Source organism: Streptopelia decaocto, assembly GCF_964273445.1.
Source record: "Streptopelia decaocto genome assembly, chromosome: 7".
NCBI lineage: Eukaryota > Metazoa > Chordata > Aves > Columbiformes > Columbidae > Streptopelia > Streptopelia decaocto.
The window spans coordinates 52591919-52613147 of record NC_138661.1 but is presented as its reverse complement, the minus strand read 5'-3'; the positions used below and the strand labels follow the sequence as shown (position 1 = coordinate 52613147).

General features: G+C 39.2%; 1 protein-coding gene across 3 annotated transcripts in view; it reads right to left on the bottom strand.

The window, feature by feature from the left end:
• Positions 1 to 21229, bottom strand: part of KCNQ1 (potassium voltage-gated channel subfamily Q member 1) — a 353917-nt gene that overhangs the window by 301453 nt on the left and 31235 nt on the right. For all 3 annotated transcript variants that reach the window (XM_082057566.1, XM_082057567.1, XM_082057568.1), the window contains exon 2: positions 978 to 1068. In XM_082057566.1, coding sequence (XP_081913692.1) covers positions 978 to 1068 — 91 coding nt within the window. The remainder of the gene's footprint in view (positions 1 to 977; positions 1069 to 21229) is intronic.

The window sequence follows — 21229 nt, the reverse complement described above, 5'->3', positions numbered from 1 at the left end:
CGAAAACCCCAAACTACAAAATGAAAAAAGGTACCGAATGCAGAAATACAAGTATAGACCCTTTCAGCTGGCAACTAACTATAATGTTACACTTATGAGTTCAAATATCTTACAGATCAAAAATAATATACCAGGCAGGAAGATACCTTAAATTTAAATGACACTAAATTTAATACATGGCATTCATATTAGGTATAAAACCTTAGCATATTGAATAGATAAACTGATGAAATTTATTATAATTGACGGGAGTTTTAAGTGAACTTTTTAATATTAATAATGATATCATACATAACAATGATATTACTAGTGCACTGCTACAGGAACTAGTTTGAAAAAGCATTTAAATTTTTCGTTAGCATTTTCTTAATAGAACAGCAGCATTTACACAAGTAAAATAATGGTCATTTATTTACAGAGAAATCAACGATTTAGCAGGTGGTAACCCACGAAGGTATAACAAATTTATAAATTTGTTGCACATTTAAACTCAGGGTTCTCCAGCTTCACAACTAAGGCTCTTCGATGAAATCTAACCTAGCAGGACAGTAATACTGTTGGACCATTTCTTGATAAATATCTGCTGCAGCACTAGGGTACTATAATAAAAGGTAACTATTTTTTTCTCTGCTGAAGGGAAAGTGCGTAAGACAGATAGAGCAAGTTGTCTTAACTCCAAAGTCAATGAATATACATGAATTTTCCACTTGAGAAAGAAAGCTGGATCTGACATCATCTAAAGGAGAGGTTTCCCACTTACTTTCCCCCACACTATAATCAGGTGTCTGGTCCTCAGTATGGCTGATAAATGGATTACTCTGAGCAATATGAGACACTCAAGCTTAATTTACAGACTCATTAGGGAAAAGCACAAAAACCTCTTATAAATTAAACCATAAGAAACATTCTGCTTGTTATTGGCTCAGGAGATGAGAATTTGCACATTAAGAACTAACATGCATCAATCACATACATACCATCCAAAATAACGTCCCTGTAGCAAGAGCTGCATACTGTTCGATTGTAGAAAGCACACTGAAGATAAGGCATATCAGCACAATAAGGAAGCTGTAAATAAAAAGAAAATAATATAAAAATAATGCAGTGCAGTCTATTAAGAACCTAGAGGGAGGACAGATAATTATGTCATTACAAATTCTATGTACACACAGATCAGTATTAGGTTATCTTAAAACTCTGCTGTTAACTTTTGAGAGATCCTCCTTCACGCTGGATAGTTGATTTCTCTTCAGACACTGAGTTCTTGGGTTGGAGATTATCAAATGAAACTGCACGATAACAGAACCTTTAGCCTACCTCTAAGACTTGCTGTTTCCTGGCCTCACAGGAAAACAGCATCCTTGTTCCTTCCCATTGTAGAAGCCACTACAGCTGAATCACCACCGCACAACTCCCCAACACATTTCAAATATTTGCCTTTTTGCTGTTCCAAATTCTAACACACTGCAAAGAGAAATTCAGCTAACCAGAGATTCACAGGCTCTGCCCACACTGCCTTTTAACATCAATCCTCAAAAGGCCCCAGATAAATAAAAACTGACATTTAGCACCTGAAACAAAATCTAGGACTGATTCCATTTTCATATAAAACAAAATTTCAAAGCAACTATCAGAGAGAGAGTGGGAATATAAGGGTTTGTTCCCTGGTCCCCCCTGCAAGAGAGGGTCCTGGTTCCCAAGGTAAGATTCAGGACAGCCAGGGAGTTGCACCAAACTCAGCCCAGCTGCCTGCTTTCCTGAGGGAAAAAACCCTCATTAACAGTTTTGGAGATCTATAAGAAAGGCATGATTTAGTTACTGGATTTTGCAGTGAGTTTCTGTCAAGCACAAAGGGTTGGTGTTGCTTGTCTCAACAGAACTGAGAAAAATATCCCCATCAACTAAGTCTGCATTTAACAAGGGAATGTTTTAAGTTTTCTTCATTGCTCATGTCATGTTTCAAAAAGAGACACAGACATAATTAATAAAACTGAACTCAACACGAGAAATACTAAAACAAGACACCAGGGGCTGCGAACCGGCACAATTCAGCTGAAGTCACCCAGAGCCTTTATCTTTGTTCACATAAGTGAGAACTTAATTAGGTCAATCTTTTGAAAGGCCAAACACCCAAGAAAACAAAAATGTGTCACGGTTGACATTATAAGCTAGACTGCCCAATGATCGCTTCAAACTATGGCACATGTAAGTCAAATGCACACATAGGCAAATGATATTTTAAACGCATTACAAAATCATGGAGAGGCAGTTTGTAGGTAATTAGGTACAAAAATAAAATTAGTAAGCAATAATGAAGTTAATAGAAAAGAGATAATCACATATCAACACAAACACACATATGAGAATAAACTTTTACCTAGGTAAAGTATAAACACGTGGGTGTTTCTGATTTATCTTTAAAATCTTCTCATATTGCCTTGTATCTCTAACTTGGACCATTCTGAAATAGAAATAAGGTGTGTAGGCAAGGCAGGGGAGTGCAAAGATGAACCAGCCATCTGAAACATAACACCAAAGCTCCTCAAGTGTCCAGCCCTTCTATCTGCAATAGTCCCACAATTACTTAAGACTGATACACGTGACAACATGAACATAAATGGGTCCGGTTACACAGAGGTAGTTAAGGGTCTCCGGATGAAAAGTCCAACATACATAGGAATACCAGTTCAAAGCAAACAATGAGTTGCATGGGATGGTGTAAGCTGCCTGAATACACCCTGAGCAGCAACAATTAATACTTATATCTCTTAATATGAATAGACTTTGTTAAAAGTGTAAGTCAACCAATACATGAAACCACAAGAGGGCACCAAAGCAAAGCCTATCCCATTTCTGTACTTCTAAACAAACACGACTAAACAGAACCTGATACGGATTAAAGGTGAAAGTTTGTGTGCCTAAGTGACAGGAAGATAAGCTCAGGGTAAACGTTTGCCAAATGTCTTTGCTTGTTACTATTAGAGGAACTGAGGGCTGACGTAAGAACTGTATCACATGCTGGTCACCACACTACCTACTTTTATGGGTTTTCATGCACATGGACCCATTTCAGTCTTCCTAATTTTATTTTTTCACACCCAGAAAAACTCTTGAAATTTATTGTTGTGCTCTTTCCAGGCTGAAGCATAAGACACCTTCGTACCTACATATGCTCATCATCCCAAGTGAAACAAACATGTTGTTCAGACAGATACTGCTGCTTCTTGTCCATTTCTTGGGCATTAGAGAGAAGATGCCCACAAACCCCAGTGGCACAGCCGTTCCAGTGGAGCACCACAGCTAAGCTCCTAACCCTGTCACACTGGCATTACTATTTTGCTTCTGAGACTAGATAAATTGCACGTAAGGAACAGAGGGTGCGAAATTAAGAGATAAAATAAATACGTTGTCCTCCTCTGGCATCAGCCTGCTGTTCATTTCCTTTTCACAGGGAAAATCAAAGGTACAACCCTAACAACAGAAGATGAAAGTTCAAAGCCCCCAAACTGGTGTATTTTTTCAATGCAAACATTACAATTTTCCCATGTCCAAAATAACCTTATCACTTTTCGTATCACTTTACCATGATCACTATTACTACTTTTTCCCAAAAGGGTACTCACCGTGATAAAGATGCTAAGCATGTAAACTGTTCATCCAACCAGTTAATATTATACTAACTAATGGGCAACTGAAACCAACCTTACAAGATGCAGCATTAGACAAATTCCTAGTAGACGGATGCGTCAGCCCTACTTTAATCAACCACATAATTCCCGATAGCTAAGTTAAGAGACGTTCATTTCAGACAAACTAAGGCTCACCTATGTGTCAAAGATCTGTTGTCAGTAGAAAGACATCGGACACCTACAGGGAGCAATTTATATCCATGTGAAACAAGTTAACGCACAAAACGTTTAGTTATTTCAACTGCTGAGTGGGTGAAGGCTCTAAACACTGACATTTAAATTAAGAAAACTGAATGTAGGCTATCCAGTGTACACACTAATCCCAAAACACTCATTAGACTTCACAGAACAGTCATTTACTCTTAATTGGGTTGTAGCCAAGCTGCTACATAACAAGTGAAAAAGCATGTTACTTAGCCAGCCTCGCTTCTCTGCCTCACAGTAAAAAATTACAAATACCTTAGCTCCCATATAATATCATGCCGGGACTTAAAGATCTAAGATGTACGAACGGTTTAACCAGTAGCATCAGCCACTCTGGAACACATTCCTAAGCATACAGGCCCATGCTGATTTCACCGGTTGTGTATGGCATAGCAGAACAAACATTCACTGTTTTATCTGCCCTAACAACTCCAGTAGAATATCTTTTTTCCACTAACGGAGAGACAGACAGCAGAACACTGGAATTTCTTTAACTCTAGCAGTTGGAAAAGGCTTGATTTCTTGGAAAGCACCGAATTTTTTTCTCCTGAAACCAATTTCTTGTTTACACTCTATGCACAAATGTGACCATCTTCAAGAAAGGAAGCAGAGCAGCCAGGAGTTCAGGTTTTCATCAGCTCTGATCTCTTAGATTGTGGGGCCAAGCAAGCACTAGAGATGAGGCGATAGCGTGTGAAGTCTTTCATATTGCTGTACCAGGTTCCAAAGCAGCATCTGCCCGCACTAGATAAATTGCAGATACTGCATCAGTAGATGCACTCAAGAATACTCAGCTTTGTAGTTAACTCATATCTAACAGTGCTACATTTCTTTTTAATAGTAAGAATTTTGCAAGTATCTGATCATTTCTGCACTTCTGAATGTGAAACCATGAAACCACTAGTAAAGCTACGTGGACACTGGCACAAAGCAGCAGATGTTTTCCTTCACAGACTCCGTTTTCAGCAGACTATTACAAGGTGACCCATGTCCTCTCAGCCAGCGCTGCTTTACCAGAAGCCAGTTTCTTTTCAGCTTTTCAGCTCAGTTCTTACAGGAGCTGCACACCTGGCAGAGTCATACCCAGAAGTGAGGCTACCTCAGTGCACACAAAACACCCCAGCATGCAGACCCCGGTAACACTTGGAGCCGCTGTACATCCGAGCCTGTAGATACACTTGAGATGCCTGCCTATGCTATACCAACCAGTAAAGAGAAAAGCACATATACAGACACAGGTGTATACAGAGTTACACAATATAGTGTGTGCACAGATGTGTGTACATGGGCAAACATGTAACAAATAATAAAATTCGGCTTACTCTGTGAAATCAGTCGGATGAGTTACATACTTTTTTTGTCTCAAATAGGCCTAATATGACAGAGCATTTCCAGGAAAGAATCATACAGCTGACAGGTAAACATGACCAGCTAGTATATGCACAATATATAGGAAATATTTTAAGAGCTAAAGGTGGATTTAATGGTTTCATACTATTCTAGGATATATTTTGACTTTCAGAAGAGATCCAGACTTAGGGCTTTTCCACTGACCTCACTGGCAGCTGCAGAAACCTGACACACCACAGGTAGCTATCAATACTTTGCAGCCTCCAGCCCTGAGCTACTGCTTTTTTTTTCTGTATTTAACAATTGTTTTAGAACATTCACATGTCTTTTTTGTGGCTTGAAACAATGTGTGGAATGATCAAAGGAAAAATTAACCACTTACAGAGAGATAACAATGCTCATTTAGTAAATGTCACAGGTAGGAGAACTGATAAAGTTTTATAAAATATGTCCAGTGATACGACCAGGAAAAAAAAGGTGCACTAGACAAGCTGGAAGTACTTACTCACCAGAATAATATAGCCTCATGCACACATAGCCATCATTATCAAAACCAGTGTTAAGATGTGGGTAGATTTTATTCCTTTTTGCAGTGTTTCTTACATACTGTCAGTGGGAGTCTTTCCATGAAGCTGGAAAAGGTTGGCATTAGGTCCTAAATTAAGCTGAACCCTCAAAAACATTTAAAATATGAGAAGGGAGATGCAAAGTTCAGCTCAGTTTATATACACACCCAGGTTGAGCTCTAACCCTGCAGGAAGACAGACAGTTTTTCCTTGTTCAACATAAGAGCCAGTTTAAGCATGTTCTTTACTTTCAAAAAGCTTTTATTCATTACAGCTATCAGTCTTGAAGGGATTAACTATCAGTTGTATACAGGGAACACCTCTTTAGCTTACAATTGCTGGATCCGTGCTCTTATTTTTAGTATGAGGTCAATGGCTAGTTGTAGTTCATCCTCTCTGTCTACTGGAGAAAATTACTGAAACTAAAAAACAAATATTCTGTAAATAAAAAAACCCATATTTTGGGTCCTTCTATGTCTTTAGTAACATTCTACATAAGCCTCCTTCTTGACCCTCTGCCTGCACCTGACTTTAGGGCAACTGCATTGTCTTTCTTTGAATGCACAGCTCTGTTCAGTCACAGGCACGATCAGTCACCAACCATACAACCTCCTCAGCAACCCTGTAACTCAGGGAGTGTGCCTGTTTTTTTGCTTTGTGGGGTATCGTTTGGTCAGTTTTTACAGAATAAATCACTTCTTTGCCATTTACCTTTTAACTGCCACAGGTTTCACAGATAAACGAAGTACAGGGTGTTTCAAAAAGATGGACCAAATTTCAAAACAGTGTATTTCATGATGGCAACGTGTTACAATTACACTAAAATTTACAAAAAGTTTAAGGAGTTGACAAGTTTTAGTAACCTTTTTATAAATGCTCAGCATCAAGACAAGAGTCGAATTTGTGGTTGCAGAGATGTAGTGATTTCAAATTGGGTCCATCTTTTTAAAACACTCTGTCATACAAATTTAACTTCCTCTAAGCACATGGCTTTACAAGAACTAGAAGGATGACATTGAAAATGAGCAATGTCAGAGTGCAGATTAAATATGGGCAAATTCTTATCTAGATCATAATAATCTGCAAACTATAATGCTGCTGTATATCCACTTCATGTTAGTTAATTAAAACATAAGACAGCATCATTACTTCATCTTTCATCTCCAGAACTTATGCATACTGACACTTTTCTGATTGTAAGCACAAAGGTCAATGGGATCATAAAGGACATAGCTTTCCAGGTAACAAAAAGAATTACTTAAATGAGGATATAGACCGACAACTTCAGGTAAGACACATGCTGATGCCAGGGGATCACTCTTTTACTTTGTCATATATTCTGTCCAGTTCCAGGCCAGACAAGTCATTCCTTACTCAATTTTCATCAGGAAAATCCTGACAAAAAACCTGAACAGGTTTATATTACTACAAGTCAACATAAATCCCTGACCACCTCATGCAGTACTGCCCAGTTATTTCCACAGTGCAGCTAGGTAAACATTCATACTAGTCCATATCAAGTAATTTCTTACTGCAGCTCGGCACCAGACCTTTCTTGTTCTTTCATTCAAGCATTTGGTGATTGCTTGAGGAAAAAAATTCTAATTAAAGGCAGAAGTTAGAAAGGGACTAGGTAGAACTTGCCAAATGGAGGACAGCTGATAGTAAGAGAAAGGAAAGGACTCTAGATCATAAACAGCATTGCCAAGAAGCTAATACAGGATGGCAACTTATTTTATGAGATCATCACCAAGGTATAGTGACAAATATAAATACCACTGGTACTTTTAAAAGTAAGAAACTCAGATTTTTTTTAAAAAAAAGAAACAGTATTGCGCCATGCAGAGAAAAATTTCAACCCTAATGAAATTCACACATATAAATTTCTTGTATGTGTAGGTCTTACGCTGAACTCTTTAGCAACTCTGAACTGAACACTGGAAAGACACTAATTCTGTCATGACTGTAAACTACCAGAGCACAGTGCCAGTCTGCTAACAGAAGACTAAATGAGTATTTAATTATGCAGCTGGTGGATGTTAGAGTTCCTCCATCACTTCTTCCACTAAAAAAAAGCCAAACTGTTTGTTTTCAAGAGAATGGTCTGGTGAAGGTACATGATTAGAATAAAGAAGCCCTGTACTTCAGTTAATCTTTGCCCATACCTTTGGCCAACTTTGACATTTTTATTAACACATGTATTTTTCTTCCAGAGTATGGCTGTAAACTCTCTAATCCTTGAATGAAAATTGCATAATATCTGCATTAGTTGTGCTGCCTAACCAGTTCAGCTAACTTGCTTAGGTGAGAATCATTTAACTTCCGAAAATACATACATTTTAGTTTGAGTCTAGATCCACTAAATAGGGCAAAGTATGAAGAAAAAAAAACAAACAAACACTGTAACAAGGAGTTAGAAGAGACCAGTAATATACATAAACCATAGCTGAAGATGAAACAAGTGGAAAAATAAAACAAAACCAAAAACTGCTCAAACATACCCTAGCCCTAATAACAACAAAAAAGAAAGGTGGGGTTTACATTTCTAGCCACATAGGCTCTTTGCATCATTTCCTCTAAGCATTTGTCTTATCTTTTTCTCTTTTTTGAGGCAGGGGAAGAAAGAAGGGGTACAGTCCCTTCCGATCTGCCCACCTTCCTGTGGCATGAGGATCCCCAGCAGAGGAGATTCCACTCGCGCTCCTGCCGAGCAGCAGGATCCCCTCCAGGAACTGCCTACAGCAGTTTCCTGCACAACACGCGCTTCCTCCCTGTTGTGTCCTACACAGGGCGAGCCAGCAGACAGATCACTTTTCTCAGCTGTCACTTGCCATCAAAAAACCTTCAACAGACAAAGTGCAAATGCTCTGTTTGTGTTAGCTTAGGTCTATCGGATGAAGCTTCCTGTTAATAAGTATTTGTTCCAACTGTAGGGCAAAGTATAGGTTGGTGCTTCCTGAAGGAAACAATGGCATATTTTTTAACCAGCTCCTTGACTCCTTGTCAAAGAAATACTGTCTTCTACCCTCTGTGTGAGAAAGCAGTTTTATTGTTCAAGAAAAATCATATAGAATAAAAGGTAGTCTAATAATAAGAAAAACAGGTTAGGCATACAGCTAAATAAGCAAGGCTTCTATCACACTTACATGGCTCTTCTGGGAGATTAGAGTCTGTAAAAATAATTGAAATTATGGGCAGTGTACCAAAGCACAAAGCACACAATTAATCAAAAGTCATTTAGTATACAGCACCAGAATTGTTGCAGGAAAGGCATTTAAGGTCTTGGCAAAGGGTTTGATTGCAGTACAAATGCAAGCCAGACATCAAGATGCTTCAAGAGGAAAGGTTAACTGCCCACAAAAAGCGATGTTATTGCATCCTGCACCAAGGTATTGGTTCCTTTGAGAATAGGCATGGTTGAACAGGAAGAAGATGATAGGTACTGCGTAAGAAACTGGGAAAATTATATGCTGCGTTTAAAACAAGTGCCTGATCCAAGAGTTATGAACCACTGAACTGCAGAAGCTTCAATCAGGCCTCCTCAGATGGTTTGTAATGAGTTTCTGATGTGCCTGATCATTGACACCCCAACATAGCAGCGTGACAGCCATGGAAGTAGTAAGTGCACATGTGCAGTGGGGAAAGGATGTCACCCAACACTCCAAATCAGAAGATTTTTTGGAATTGTTTTCACATACATTTTTTTCTCTTGCTAGGCCTGGAGTGTGTCATTAGTGCTCTTACTTGAAGACTAGATGAGTACAGTGAGTACACTGTAAAACAATGAAAGATTTTGTCTTTATTCTTGTGGTGATGAATCACTACAAAGCAGGAAAGAAAATGTAACTTTCACAGCTTATTTTGCTTGGACTATCTCATCCTCACTTTTTGCCACTCTAAAATACCATCAGGAAACCGGCAGAGTCCTGTGTGCTGTTGTCATCCTCTCAATTCCACATTCGAGTTCACCCCGGTCCTGTAGCACCCCATCATTCAAAGCAAAACCCACCATCCAGCGGCGCATTATGAAAGACATTTAGGGCTGTGCACTCATTCCCCGCTGCTCATCTCCAGGTGAGCACCAACACCAAATCCAGGCTGTACTCAGTTGAAGCACACACACAAGCAGAGGCAGAGCCGAACTGTGGCTTTACAGCTGCCCACGCCAAGTCACTCAGTGGTGGCGGTACCAGCAAGAAAATAGACAGCATCACCCAAAGGGCCCTCAAAGGAGCTGAGACTAAGTCACCCTTACGGCAGAGCGGACACTTTCCTCGCTTTACACAAGAGGCAGATTTAGGCAAAACCAAACAGCAGTTGCAAATGGGGGCTTAGGACAATATATGAGTTGCAAACCACTGCTGAAAGCCAACTCTTTGTTCTTATTGCAACAGAGGACTTTCCTTCTTTATCACCCAATTCTGGATAAGTTTTCATTTTAATGAGAGGGGGAAAAAAGATAGGAGAGAGGTTTGTTCTAGAAATTGAGTGCCATAATACCAGTAAAACTTGTTTTCTAGGTGGAGTTTTACACAGTTGGTCTGAGGGCTCACTATATCACTATTCCGCTTTTCTTGTAACAGCAGAGTTTAAAATAATTTAGTATCCAAGTATTAAAATAAAAATACTAAAACCTCACACTTTGTAAAACGAAGCTTCTGAAAAATTGCCAAGCCTAGACTATTGCTCTGCTTTGCTGTTATGAAACTTCAATTAAGTAAATCTTTCTAAATAAAATACTATACTACTTTAAAAATAAACTTGAAATTGCTTTCCTTAAATACACAATATTTCTGTAAACAAGCAACAATATTTAATCCAAATGGCTTCTCTTGTTTGGGATGGCCGGACGCTATTTTGATACCTTCATCTTACAGAGCATTTTCAAGAGCTGTATATATTACTACTCTTCTTATGTACTTTCATCACAGCAGCACTGCTACAAATCACTTTCTCTCCCCAATTATGGATCAAAGGACATTGTATTATGCCTCCTAAAGCATATGCATCTTTATAATACTGCAGAAAAACTACACTTGGTCAGCTTCTCAGCTCCCAGAATTGCTTGCTTAGTAACCAGCTTCTGGATATTGCATGCAGACAGGTAAGAACACTATCCTACCCCAGAGATGTAAAACAAGACAGAAAAAGAAAAAGAAACATTGTTTCCACATCTAAGGAGAGAGGCGCTATCCCACAATGTTGTACAACTGATTTACTAGTGCACTAAACTCCTATACTAATTTTACTGCAGTGCAAATGAGGACTTACGCTTCTATATGTTCTATAAAGAAACACCCACATTGAGAGCTCACTAAAACCCCTCCATGACAGGAAAACACTACTGATATTTTTGATAGTATCCTCTATCTTTAGTTGTGAATAGAGTAAAACAATTACAAGGGCTAAAAAGCCACATACAAATACATACATGGGGAAGAAGTAATCATATCTTGAGCTACTGACCTGAAGGGATGCTTAATTTGATTTATTCCAAATAGGACAAAAGTGATACCAGACCCAAACAAATCTGGCCTACCCCTCATCTGACTCCCCAAATGCCTTTTTGTGTTCCTTTCTCCTGAAATAACTGTGACTGAAAGGCACTTTCATCAGTGCTGGCCAGTAAGATGAAGACCGTGAGAAAGATCTGAAGCTGGGATAAGTACTCTCACCACCATTTCCATTATGATCCCCTGCTTTAATTATCTAAAGGTACAACTGACAGATGCTTTCACAGAAATACTTATTGCCTCCTTCTTTTGAGCTTTTCCACAGTCAGTTCTCTGCTGCACATTTCCAGGGGTGCTGGGGGAGAAACACATCCCCCGTAATGCATCACAGCTTAGAAACACGGAGAGAAACTACATGACAGGTTAATGTTCCTAAGGTGAAAGCAGAGGAATTCAAGAAGACAGACATATTTCCATTCCCAGAGAGGGGAAAGTGTCTGCTGAAGGATCTTTCCTTCAGTAGTGCTTCGAAGCTACAGCAACTTGACCTAGTTTGCTTTAAGTATGATGGAAATTTCAAGTGCCCCTGGAGGAAAAGAATGAAAAGCGTCTAGGAAGTGACAGGCAGCTCGTGCATTTACAGCAACAGAAGCTTTCAGTGAATACAGAAAGCTCTATAAATATGTGCCATGAAATAGAGAAATGCTCAATACTCCTTTTCCCTAAAAACGCCTAAATAGACTAAATTCCCAAAATGCAATCCATGCTGTGCTTGAAGAGCTTTAGCTTTGTGCCCTCATCACACAATAGACAGTTTTCCAGGCTGAAAATGATGAAAATAGTTATGTCCGTCATTCCACCAGTCAAGTTAGCTATGTGTGGAAATTCCAACTGTCTATCAATGGGTTAAAAATTCTGCTGTATTGTTTGAACTTGCATTAAAACCATTCAAGACTCTGATCTATAAATTGGTTTTACCCTTTCAGAAATAAATCTTGTAAATCTACAGTTCAGTGCAAAATTATAGGAGACTTAATATGATACTTCAGTATAGCAGTAGCATTCCTCCAACAGCAATCATCTATTTGCCAGCCTATGGGCAGCAGCTGTGGTGCTGTGACCATGGAAAGCTGACTACATGAGTGAACCCAGATTCACAGAGAAAAGTAGCATCTTTTAAAGTGAACTGATACAGCTGGAATAAAATTAGGCAAACTCTCAAGCAATAAATGGAAGAGTCACATCACTTAGAGCTTTGGTATCTTTCCCAGCCATACCCACCAGTCAATGTACTGATCAGGAAAAAAAATGGATGGAATTCTATTCGGATAGCAAAGGAAAGCAGTACAATTAAGAAAGGAAAAAAATAAATCCTCTGCCCCAAATAAAACAATGTAACATTAAAAGAAAGCTGCTCAAGAAAATGATAATTACTTCTGAGGCCTGCATCCAAGTGACATTACAAGGTGAATTAGTGTCCAAAATCCTTCAGTTTCAAAATGAGACTTCAAACTTGTACACTCCGCTACCAAAGAACTTCCTTCTAAGAGAAGTTAAGGTGAAGTAATCAAAGGTGTGAGATGCTTAATACACTGAATCTTACAGGTAGGGCTCCTATTCAGAAACAGAGTGGCTCTACATAACAAAAAAAAAACAACTATTAACTGGACACACGGCCCTGCTCTGCCCATAGTAATGGCCTTACCAATGAAGCTGCCAAGCATGCATTTTATTTTTCCTCTTCCAAAAACTTTTCTGTAGTTGGAATTTTAAAAGACTTGCCCACTACAATGATCAGAAAGTCTGGTTATAAAAATGCATATTTTATAAATATTAGATTTTACTAGAGTTTAGACTGCTTTCCTCAACAAGTACCAGTTAAAAGCATACTTACTGTAACACTGTAGAACAAAAATACATTAGCATGCATATACCTAATGCCATTGCCAACTTCAGCTGCTCGAACATCATCTTTCCACCCTAAAAACCATGAGGCATCTAAACATTTCAAGCAGTTGTCTTTTGAGGAAAGGAAACCCTATTTATTTTGTAGCAAAATCTCAAATTCTCAGTCAGGTAAATTCAAGAACAAGGATTTATCAAAATTTATTAATGAAAAATGACCCGAGAGATGGTAACGTGGTGTGGCATATCTGAAGCTGGGCCATACCCTTAGGAGGGGACAGCTAGCACAGTCCCTTTAAAGTCAGGCGTACAACACCCACCTGCACGCACAGGGAGCTGGCAAGTATTTTGTGATATGTATAAATGCTATTGTTCACTTGTAAAAGAGACCTCAGAGTCAGAATTACGATAGTTTTTATATATTTTCTGAAGATTCCCAACTTTTGCTGCTCATCTTGTGACCTCCGCAGCAGTGGGAAAGGTCAGTGCACTCCTGCAGACCAGCGGCTTGGACCATCCATCACATCAGCTGCCAAGCAACTCAGTGAACGGAGCAAAAAAAGCCTTGGATGGAAACTCCCTCTGTACTTCGTTATGCTATTCTGTCCTCCCAAACTTAAAAAGAATGGAGGAAAGCATGCAGTACATCTACAACAGTAAGATGTCAAAAATATTAAATTACTCAAATTTAGGTCTCAAAATAATTCCACATCATTCAAACTTTAGAAGTAACAGAAGTATTAAGGCATTAAACCATAGTGCATATTATTTCAATTCCTGCATATTTCTTTTTAAAGTAACAATATTTCTATGTATGTACTTAGTTTTGTATGTATTTCTCTGCAATGAATAATAATCATAAACATAAATTCATAATATATAAGAGCTAAGTACAAGGGTGCAAGCCTTTACAAGAGGCAGTCCTTGAAACACTTTCTCCGGGAAGCCACCAGTTCATGGCTAAACTACCAGGAAATATAAAATGACGATTTTCTGTCAAAGTTCTGTGCCCTTGAGATTAAGCTGTCATTTCAAGAGTATGTTTAGAAAGTGTCAGTAAAACATAATTATACAATCTGCCAACATATTAAGAATATCCATTTGAGTAATGTATGACCTCATGGCAAAATAATGCTTTAAGATACTATTCTTGGCACTAAACTACCAGACATTTTAAACCAATATTAACAACATTGCAGCAGCATCCAAAACCCTACGAAAACTGCAAGGTCAAATTCATCCACCTATGTGACACTGCAGTATACACAGATCCTTCTGTGTGCATAACTTACAGCCAGTCACAGTATTCAATGAGATACTCACTGGCAGCCATTCGCATCACAGTTTCTATTAATTCTACCTGTTTAGTTTTTCAATCATGGTAAATTATCATTTAGAACTACATTCTGTAGATTCCGGTGGCAATGAACTGAAGGGAAAAAAGCAGAGATGAAAGCTAAAGAGAGAAACGCAGTACCACCAAATCCAGAACACTGAACTCTCTGCTTTGCTTTTTAACAAACAAAGATTTGTATGGTTAGAATGGAAGCTATTAAAAGCAGTCCAATATTTTGAAGACACTTGTGGAAGTGTATCATAATTAAAGCAATACACTTCACATGCATCAAGTAATCCATAAAGTTCTTCCATGTAAGGATCAGATTTCTGTGTATGTTCATCATCCAGGAGCTCAATCATTAGTTTGAATAGATCTTCAACTTAAAGCACTGATTTCTTTTGAACATGTAGTTCTAGTTACAGATCCTAACCGTTTTTGACCACTCAATCTCTAGCGAATTTATTAAACTACAAAATCAGTCAAGCAGAAGATTCAGGACCCTTATTTCATGGTAATCAATACATTTTACAATAACTAAAAAGAGGTAAAAATTAAAATATCCAGGACATATTAGTCAGAATTACAGGACAGACCAAGAATAATTTTTTTTAAAAAAAAACTAACAAATAAACCACACAGGACCTTAAATAGTAGCATGCTTTGTTTTCTTGAAGTCTACAGGAGCAACTGGAGACAGAGGGGTTACTCTTTTTCTGTTTATCAATGTAAAAACCCAACCTGCAACAATTAATATTTTTTTTTAAAGATGCAAAGCACTTCAAAAGCTGCAGGAGACTGAGGAACACCGGTAATGTCAAACAGCATTAGAAGAAAAGTCAACAGTACCACGTAAGCCTGAAGGACATGGTTTGATTACAGTCATTATTGAAATGGCACCTGTGCCATTGGAGAATACTTCTCTATGCAGTTTCACCTTCGTCAGTACAAACAAAAGCATTGTTCTACTTGGAAAGTCTTTGGCAGCAGATTTGGGAAAATAACAATCTATCTCTAATGTGCATAGCACATAACATTTGTTCCATAATCTGATGGAACACAATTAATTTCTTGACCAGCTGACAGGATATGCTTAATTAAAAAAAAAAAAAAAAAAAAAGTGGAAGGGAGCTTTCTTAGTCTATGTAATCCTTTTTATCTTCTCCAAGCAATGGGGTGGGCAGATTCCTACTCTAGGCAGTCTGCATATGAGCACCACATGAAGTGTAATAACAATGAATGCCAGAAGCTGGGTACCAGTGCAAGCCTCTGGCTTTTACATTTCTTAGATACTGTTCATATCTTTCTTAATATTTCTTAGATAAAAACATTAGATGATGACACATATTTAATAGAAATATATTTTTAAAATATATTTTAAATTTTTTTAAAAAAATAAATTAATACCAAGTTCCCATGCCCAAGGTGTCTTCCCCATAAAAATAATCACTTTTAGAAAATAGAGCTATTACAACTGATCTCAAAAAAAAAAAAAGAAAAAAACCAAAAAAAAAAAAAAAACAACACCACCAAACAAAACCCAAAACAAAAAACAAAACCACAACACCTTAGGACAAGTAACTTATAAACTTCACATTTGCAGATATCCTTTTATATACTATTTCCCATTACTCAACAAGTACCAGAAGAAAATCATGCTACTGTGCAATATCGTAATTCCTAATCGGGAAGGAGAAAGCAATTTCATATCACCTACCTCTGACACAGATTTATGTGAAAACAGTATTTTATAACAAAAAAATATATTCTTTTCAGTAGAATTCTGACTCCAGACCTTCATTTGAGCTCAGAAAAACCTTGCATTGCAGATAAGTGTGGCACATCAGCAAACAAAAGATTGATGTTTGAGCAGTGAAGTCATGACAGACTTTAACAACAACAAAAAAGGATAATTTTTTTTTCTGAACAGTGAGAAGCTTCTTTAAGTGAAACAATCCCCGAACTTTTAAAAGTGATCAATGAAATCAGAAATAAAAAGAGACTTTACCGACTGTGGAAAAAAGGGCTGGCTACTTATGAAGAATTTATGGAAATAGCTAGATCATGCAGAAAAAAAATCAGGGAAACAAAAGTGCAATTTGAAGTTAATTTGGCCAATTCTGTCAGGGATAATAAAAAGTCCTTCTTCAAATATGTTAACAACAAAAGGAGGGGCAAGGAAAATCTCCATTCTCTGTTGGACTCTGAGGGAAATATAGTTAACAAAGATGAGGAGAAAGCTGAGGTACTTAATACCTACTTTGCCTCAGTTTTTACCAGTAAGACAGGTGGCCCTCAGGACAACTCATGTCTGGAGGTGGTTGACAGAGATAGGAACCCAAATAGGCCCCTTGTATTCCAGGAGGAAATAGTTGGTGATTTACTGAGCCATCTGGATCCTCACAAGTCTATGGGACCAGATGGGATCCATCCTAGGGTGATGAGGGAGCTAGCAGAAGAACTTGCCAAGCCTCTCTCCATCATCTTCCAACAGTCCTGGCTCACTGGGGAGGTCCCATATGATTGGAAATTGGCCAATGTTACCCCAGTCCACAAAAAGGGCTGCAAAGCTGACCCTGGCAACTACAGGCCTGTCAGCCTGACCTCAGTGCCTGGCAGGGTTATGGAGCAGATCATCCTGAATGGAATCACACAGCACCTTCAGGATGGACAAGGGATCAGACCCAGCCAGCATGGGTTTAGGAGAGGCAGGTCCTGTCTGACCAACCTGATCTCCTTTTATGATCAGGTGACTCACCTGGTGGATGAGGGGAAAGCTGTGGATGTGGTCTATCTGGACTTTCGCAAGACCTTTGACACTGTCTCCCATAATATACTCCTGCAAAAGCTGGTAGCCCATGGCTTGGACAAGCGTACTTTATGCTGGGTTAAGAACTGGCTGGAGGGCCGGGCCCAGAGAGTGCTGGTGAATGGGGCTGCATCTAGCTGGCGGCCAGTCACTAGTGGTGTTCCCCAGGGGTCGGTGTTGGGTCCAGTCCTATTTAACATCTTTATTGATGATTTAGATGAAGGGATTGAGACCATCATCAGCAAATTTGCTGATGACACCAAGTTGGGAGGGAGTGTCGACCTGCTGGAAGGCAGGAGGGCTCTGCAGAGGGATCTGGACAGACTGGAAAAATGGGCTGATTCCAATGGGATGAAGTTCAATAAGGCCAAGTGCCGGGTGCTGCACTTTGGTCACAACAACCCCCTGCAGCGCTACAGGCTGGGCGCAGAGTGGCTGGAGAGCAGTCAGACAGAAAGGGACCTGGGGGTACTAACTGACAGGAAGCTCAACATGAGCCATCAGTGTGCCCAGGTGGCCAAGAAGGTCAATGGTATCCTGTCCTGTATCAAAAATAGCGTGGTCAGCAGGACAAGGGAAGTGATCCTTCCCCTGTACTCTGCATTGGTGAGGCCACACCTGGAGTATTGTGTTCAGTTCTGGGCCCCTCAGTTCAGGAAAGACATTGAAGTGCTGGAGCGAGTCCAGAGAAGAGCAACAAGACTGGTGAAGGGACTTGAGCATAAGACCTATGGGGAGAGGCTGAGGGAGCTGGGGTTGTTTAGTCTAGAGAAGAGGAGGCTTAGAGGTGACCTCATCACTCTCTATAACTACCTGAAGGGAAGTTATAGCCAGGTGGGGATTGGTCTCTTCTCCCAGGCAGTTAGCAATAGGACAAGGGGGCATGGGCTTAAACTCTGCCAGGGGAAATTTAGGCTGTATATTAGAAAGAAATTCTTTACAGAGAGAGTGGTCAGGCATTGGAATGGCCTGCCCAGGGAGGTGGTGGACTCGCCGTCCCTGGAGGTTTTTAAACTGAGATTGGACATGGCACTTAGTGCCATGATCTAATAAACGGACTAGAGTTGGACCAAGGGTTGGACTCGATGATCTCTGAGGTCTTTTCCAACCCAGTCGATTCTGTGATTCTGTGATTCTGTGAAGTTTTTATACCATGCTCAAGTTGGCACAGAGACGTGTTTCTCATCCACCTCAGCCACTTAAGCATGAGTTAAAATAATATTGTCACTCCCAGAGAAAAGCTTCCAGAAACTGACTCCTTTTTAACCAATAAGTCCCTATTCAAAAGATTTTTTTTATTTTTGAAGACTGACTCCTTTATATAAAGGTAAATTGTCAGCTAAATCCTTGCTGTTCCCTGTCACAACTAACGGACAGAAGAACAGGAACAGTTTGGGGATGCAAAGCATCAGAAGTCAAGCGTTTGTAAGTCAAAAAATGGCTCAGTGAAGAAAAAAAAAAAAAATCAAACCTCTCTGTCGGGACTGACACGGGCTTCTGAGGGAAGACTCCAGCAGATGGCCTCAAAGCAGCAGCAAGCTTTCTCCGAACAGCACATGGACAACCAGCACCACTTCCAGTGGTTTTCTGTGCTCACTGCAAAGACTGCCTGGAGCCACAACTCCAGTTTGCTCTGCTGGTACTGATGCATTTGAGAAGGCACCTTTGCTCTATTAAAATGAGTGAAAGCTTTATTTTCTTTATGTATTTATTTTTTAAGAATATAAATTAATACATAAAATCAGATCTGGTCAAAAGCTGTGCTCACTTAAATGGACACGTATTTTTCAAACTTAAATTTTCTAAGCACATTGTTTCTATTTTTTTAGCCTTCTCTCTTTCTGACTTAGGCAATAAAAGACAAGCCATTAATTGTATGAAAAAAAAAGCCTTTTTCCCCTTCTTTTTTTTCCATAAAAACTGAAATTTCTCTTTTCAGAGAAAAATGAGAGTTATTGACGTTAAGTTTTCTTTTGAGACAAATACTTTTAAATTGAATTATTTTTAATGGATATTCCGATCCTACCTCCCATAAGCCATTAAGTATCATTTCAATGTGACAAAAACCACATTGTTACAGCTTTTCAAAAGCTTCTTCCATTGTGATTAAAAAACTTCAAGTCATTGTAGAAAGTATTTTAGGCTGACATTTTCCAGTAATAATGGGTCAGAAAGTGGGTACAGCACATATTTCATTACATGTCATTACTCACACACTTCCAAGGTTAGTTGTGTCTAAGCCCTTTTCAAAAACTTAGAAATGGTTTATCTAACAAGAACATCTAAACGGCACATGCTCAAAAGCAATGCATTCTGGTTAGAAGTTACTGCATTCTGAAATGGGACTTTCAGGTCTCTCATTAAAATGTCTTCCTTAAAAATTCGTTTCATTAATCACAGCTGAAACCAGAACTGGCCTTCCTCCGTGTTCAGGAAGGCACACTTGGCCCCAACGCAACAGTGCTGATTGATGAACTTGCTGTCTAAGAAAATAAAAATATTAAAGAAGGTTCCAATGTTTTGGTTTTTGGGTGGTGGTGGTGTTCTTGTTTTTTCTTTTTTATTCTTTAACATGACAGTTGGATAAAGAGCAGCATATTGTCTGGTTCATCACCTATATGTCCTTTAGGCAGACAAGTCTGTCACAGGGTAAACAAGAACACTGTACAGAGGCAATCACTGCATTGCATCAGCTAAAACACTGTCCATCAAAAGCTTTAGAAGTCTCGGAAAGCTGTGGTGGGTTTTTTAATTATTTTGGTGGTGGTGGTTTTGTTTTTTGTTTTTTTTATGTTTACTCAGCCTGGTATTCCTGTTGACGTTATAGCCACCACTACTTGCATTACTCTTTCTGCACTATGATGAGGCTTGGAAGAAAACTGTGGTTTTACCATTAACAATCAGCCTGTTGTTCAGTAAAAGTGGAAGAATCTATTAATAAAGAGCCATTTACAGCTCACCTCACTGTCAGTAGTAAATATACATACACTAATGATTGTAGAGAACCTCAGAGCTACCAAAGCAATTAACATAAATTAAAGATGGCCATCTTTTCCACACTTTGCAATACACACTGTGACAAAAGCTAGGTCTAGTTCTAGGTAAATTAATTCACATTAAGAGATCTCCCATTCCATGGCCTGCCTTCCTTAGCATGTTAAAGAAATTCAATAGTAACTAGTTCTCTTACTCTAGTTTTTCCTAAAACTCCACTACCTTCTTATTCACCAGCTATCAACTAGTCATGCATTAAAGTCTTCAAAAACATATTAGAAACCAAGAAATTAAAGTTATCTGTAACTTCTACCCCAATATATTTCCTGATCTCCGGTGGTTCCCTTGCTCTTACAGACTGACCTTTACTGAAAGCACACTGGCAAGTATGCGGGCACAGAACACATTCTTTGGTCAGGTTAAGACTGAAGGGAAAAAAAAAAAAAAAAAAAGAGGATGATAGCTACCTCCTAAGCGTATGCAAACTTCCACTGCAGTGACCTATGTAGCAATTATTGTCTTTTGTTAGCAAAGAAAAATGAACAGCAGAGAGATAAGTGACTTACACAAGGTCATATACCAAGTCTAATGCAGAGCCAAAGATAGATCCCCAAGGACCTGGCTTCTAACAGTGAGTTCACAGTTAAGATTTCACATCCTGGCTGGGCCAGCTCTTTACAGCAGAAGCAAGCAGGTAGGGGACAGCAGCCTCCTGTCTTTGCCCGGTGGGGCTTACATTTAAGTTAGCACCCCCAGCCATTGCCCAGTTCCAGTGCAGGCACCACCGAGCCTGGGCACAGAGATGGCAGGAGATGTTTCTCGCCAGCTCAGCAGGAACAAAGGCACCTGCACCCCAACAAGTCCAGCACACCCACCAGCTTGTTGTCCACCTACCTCAGTGACCTATGCTGAGCACCCTGCTG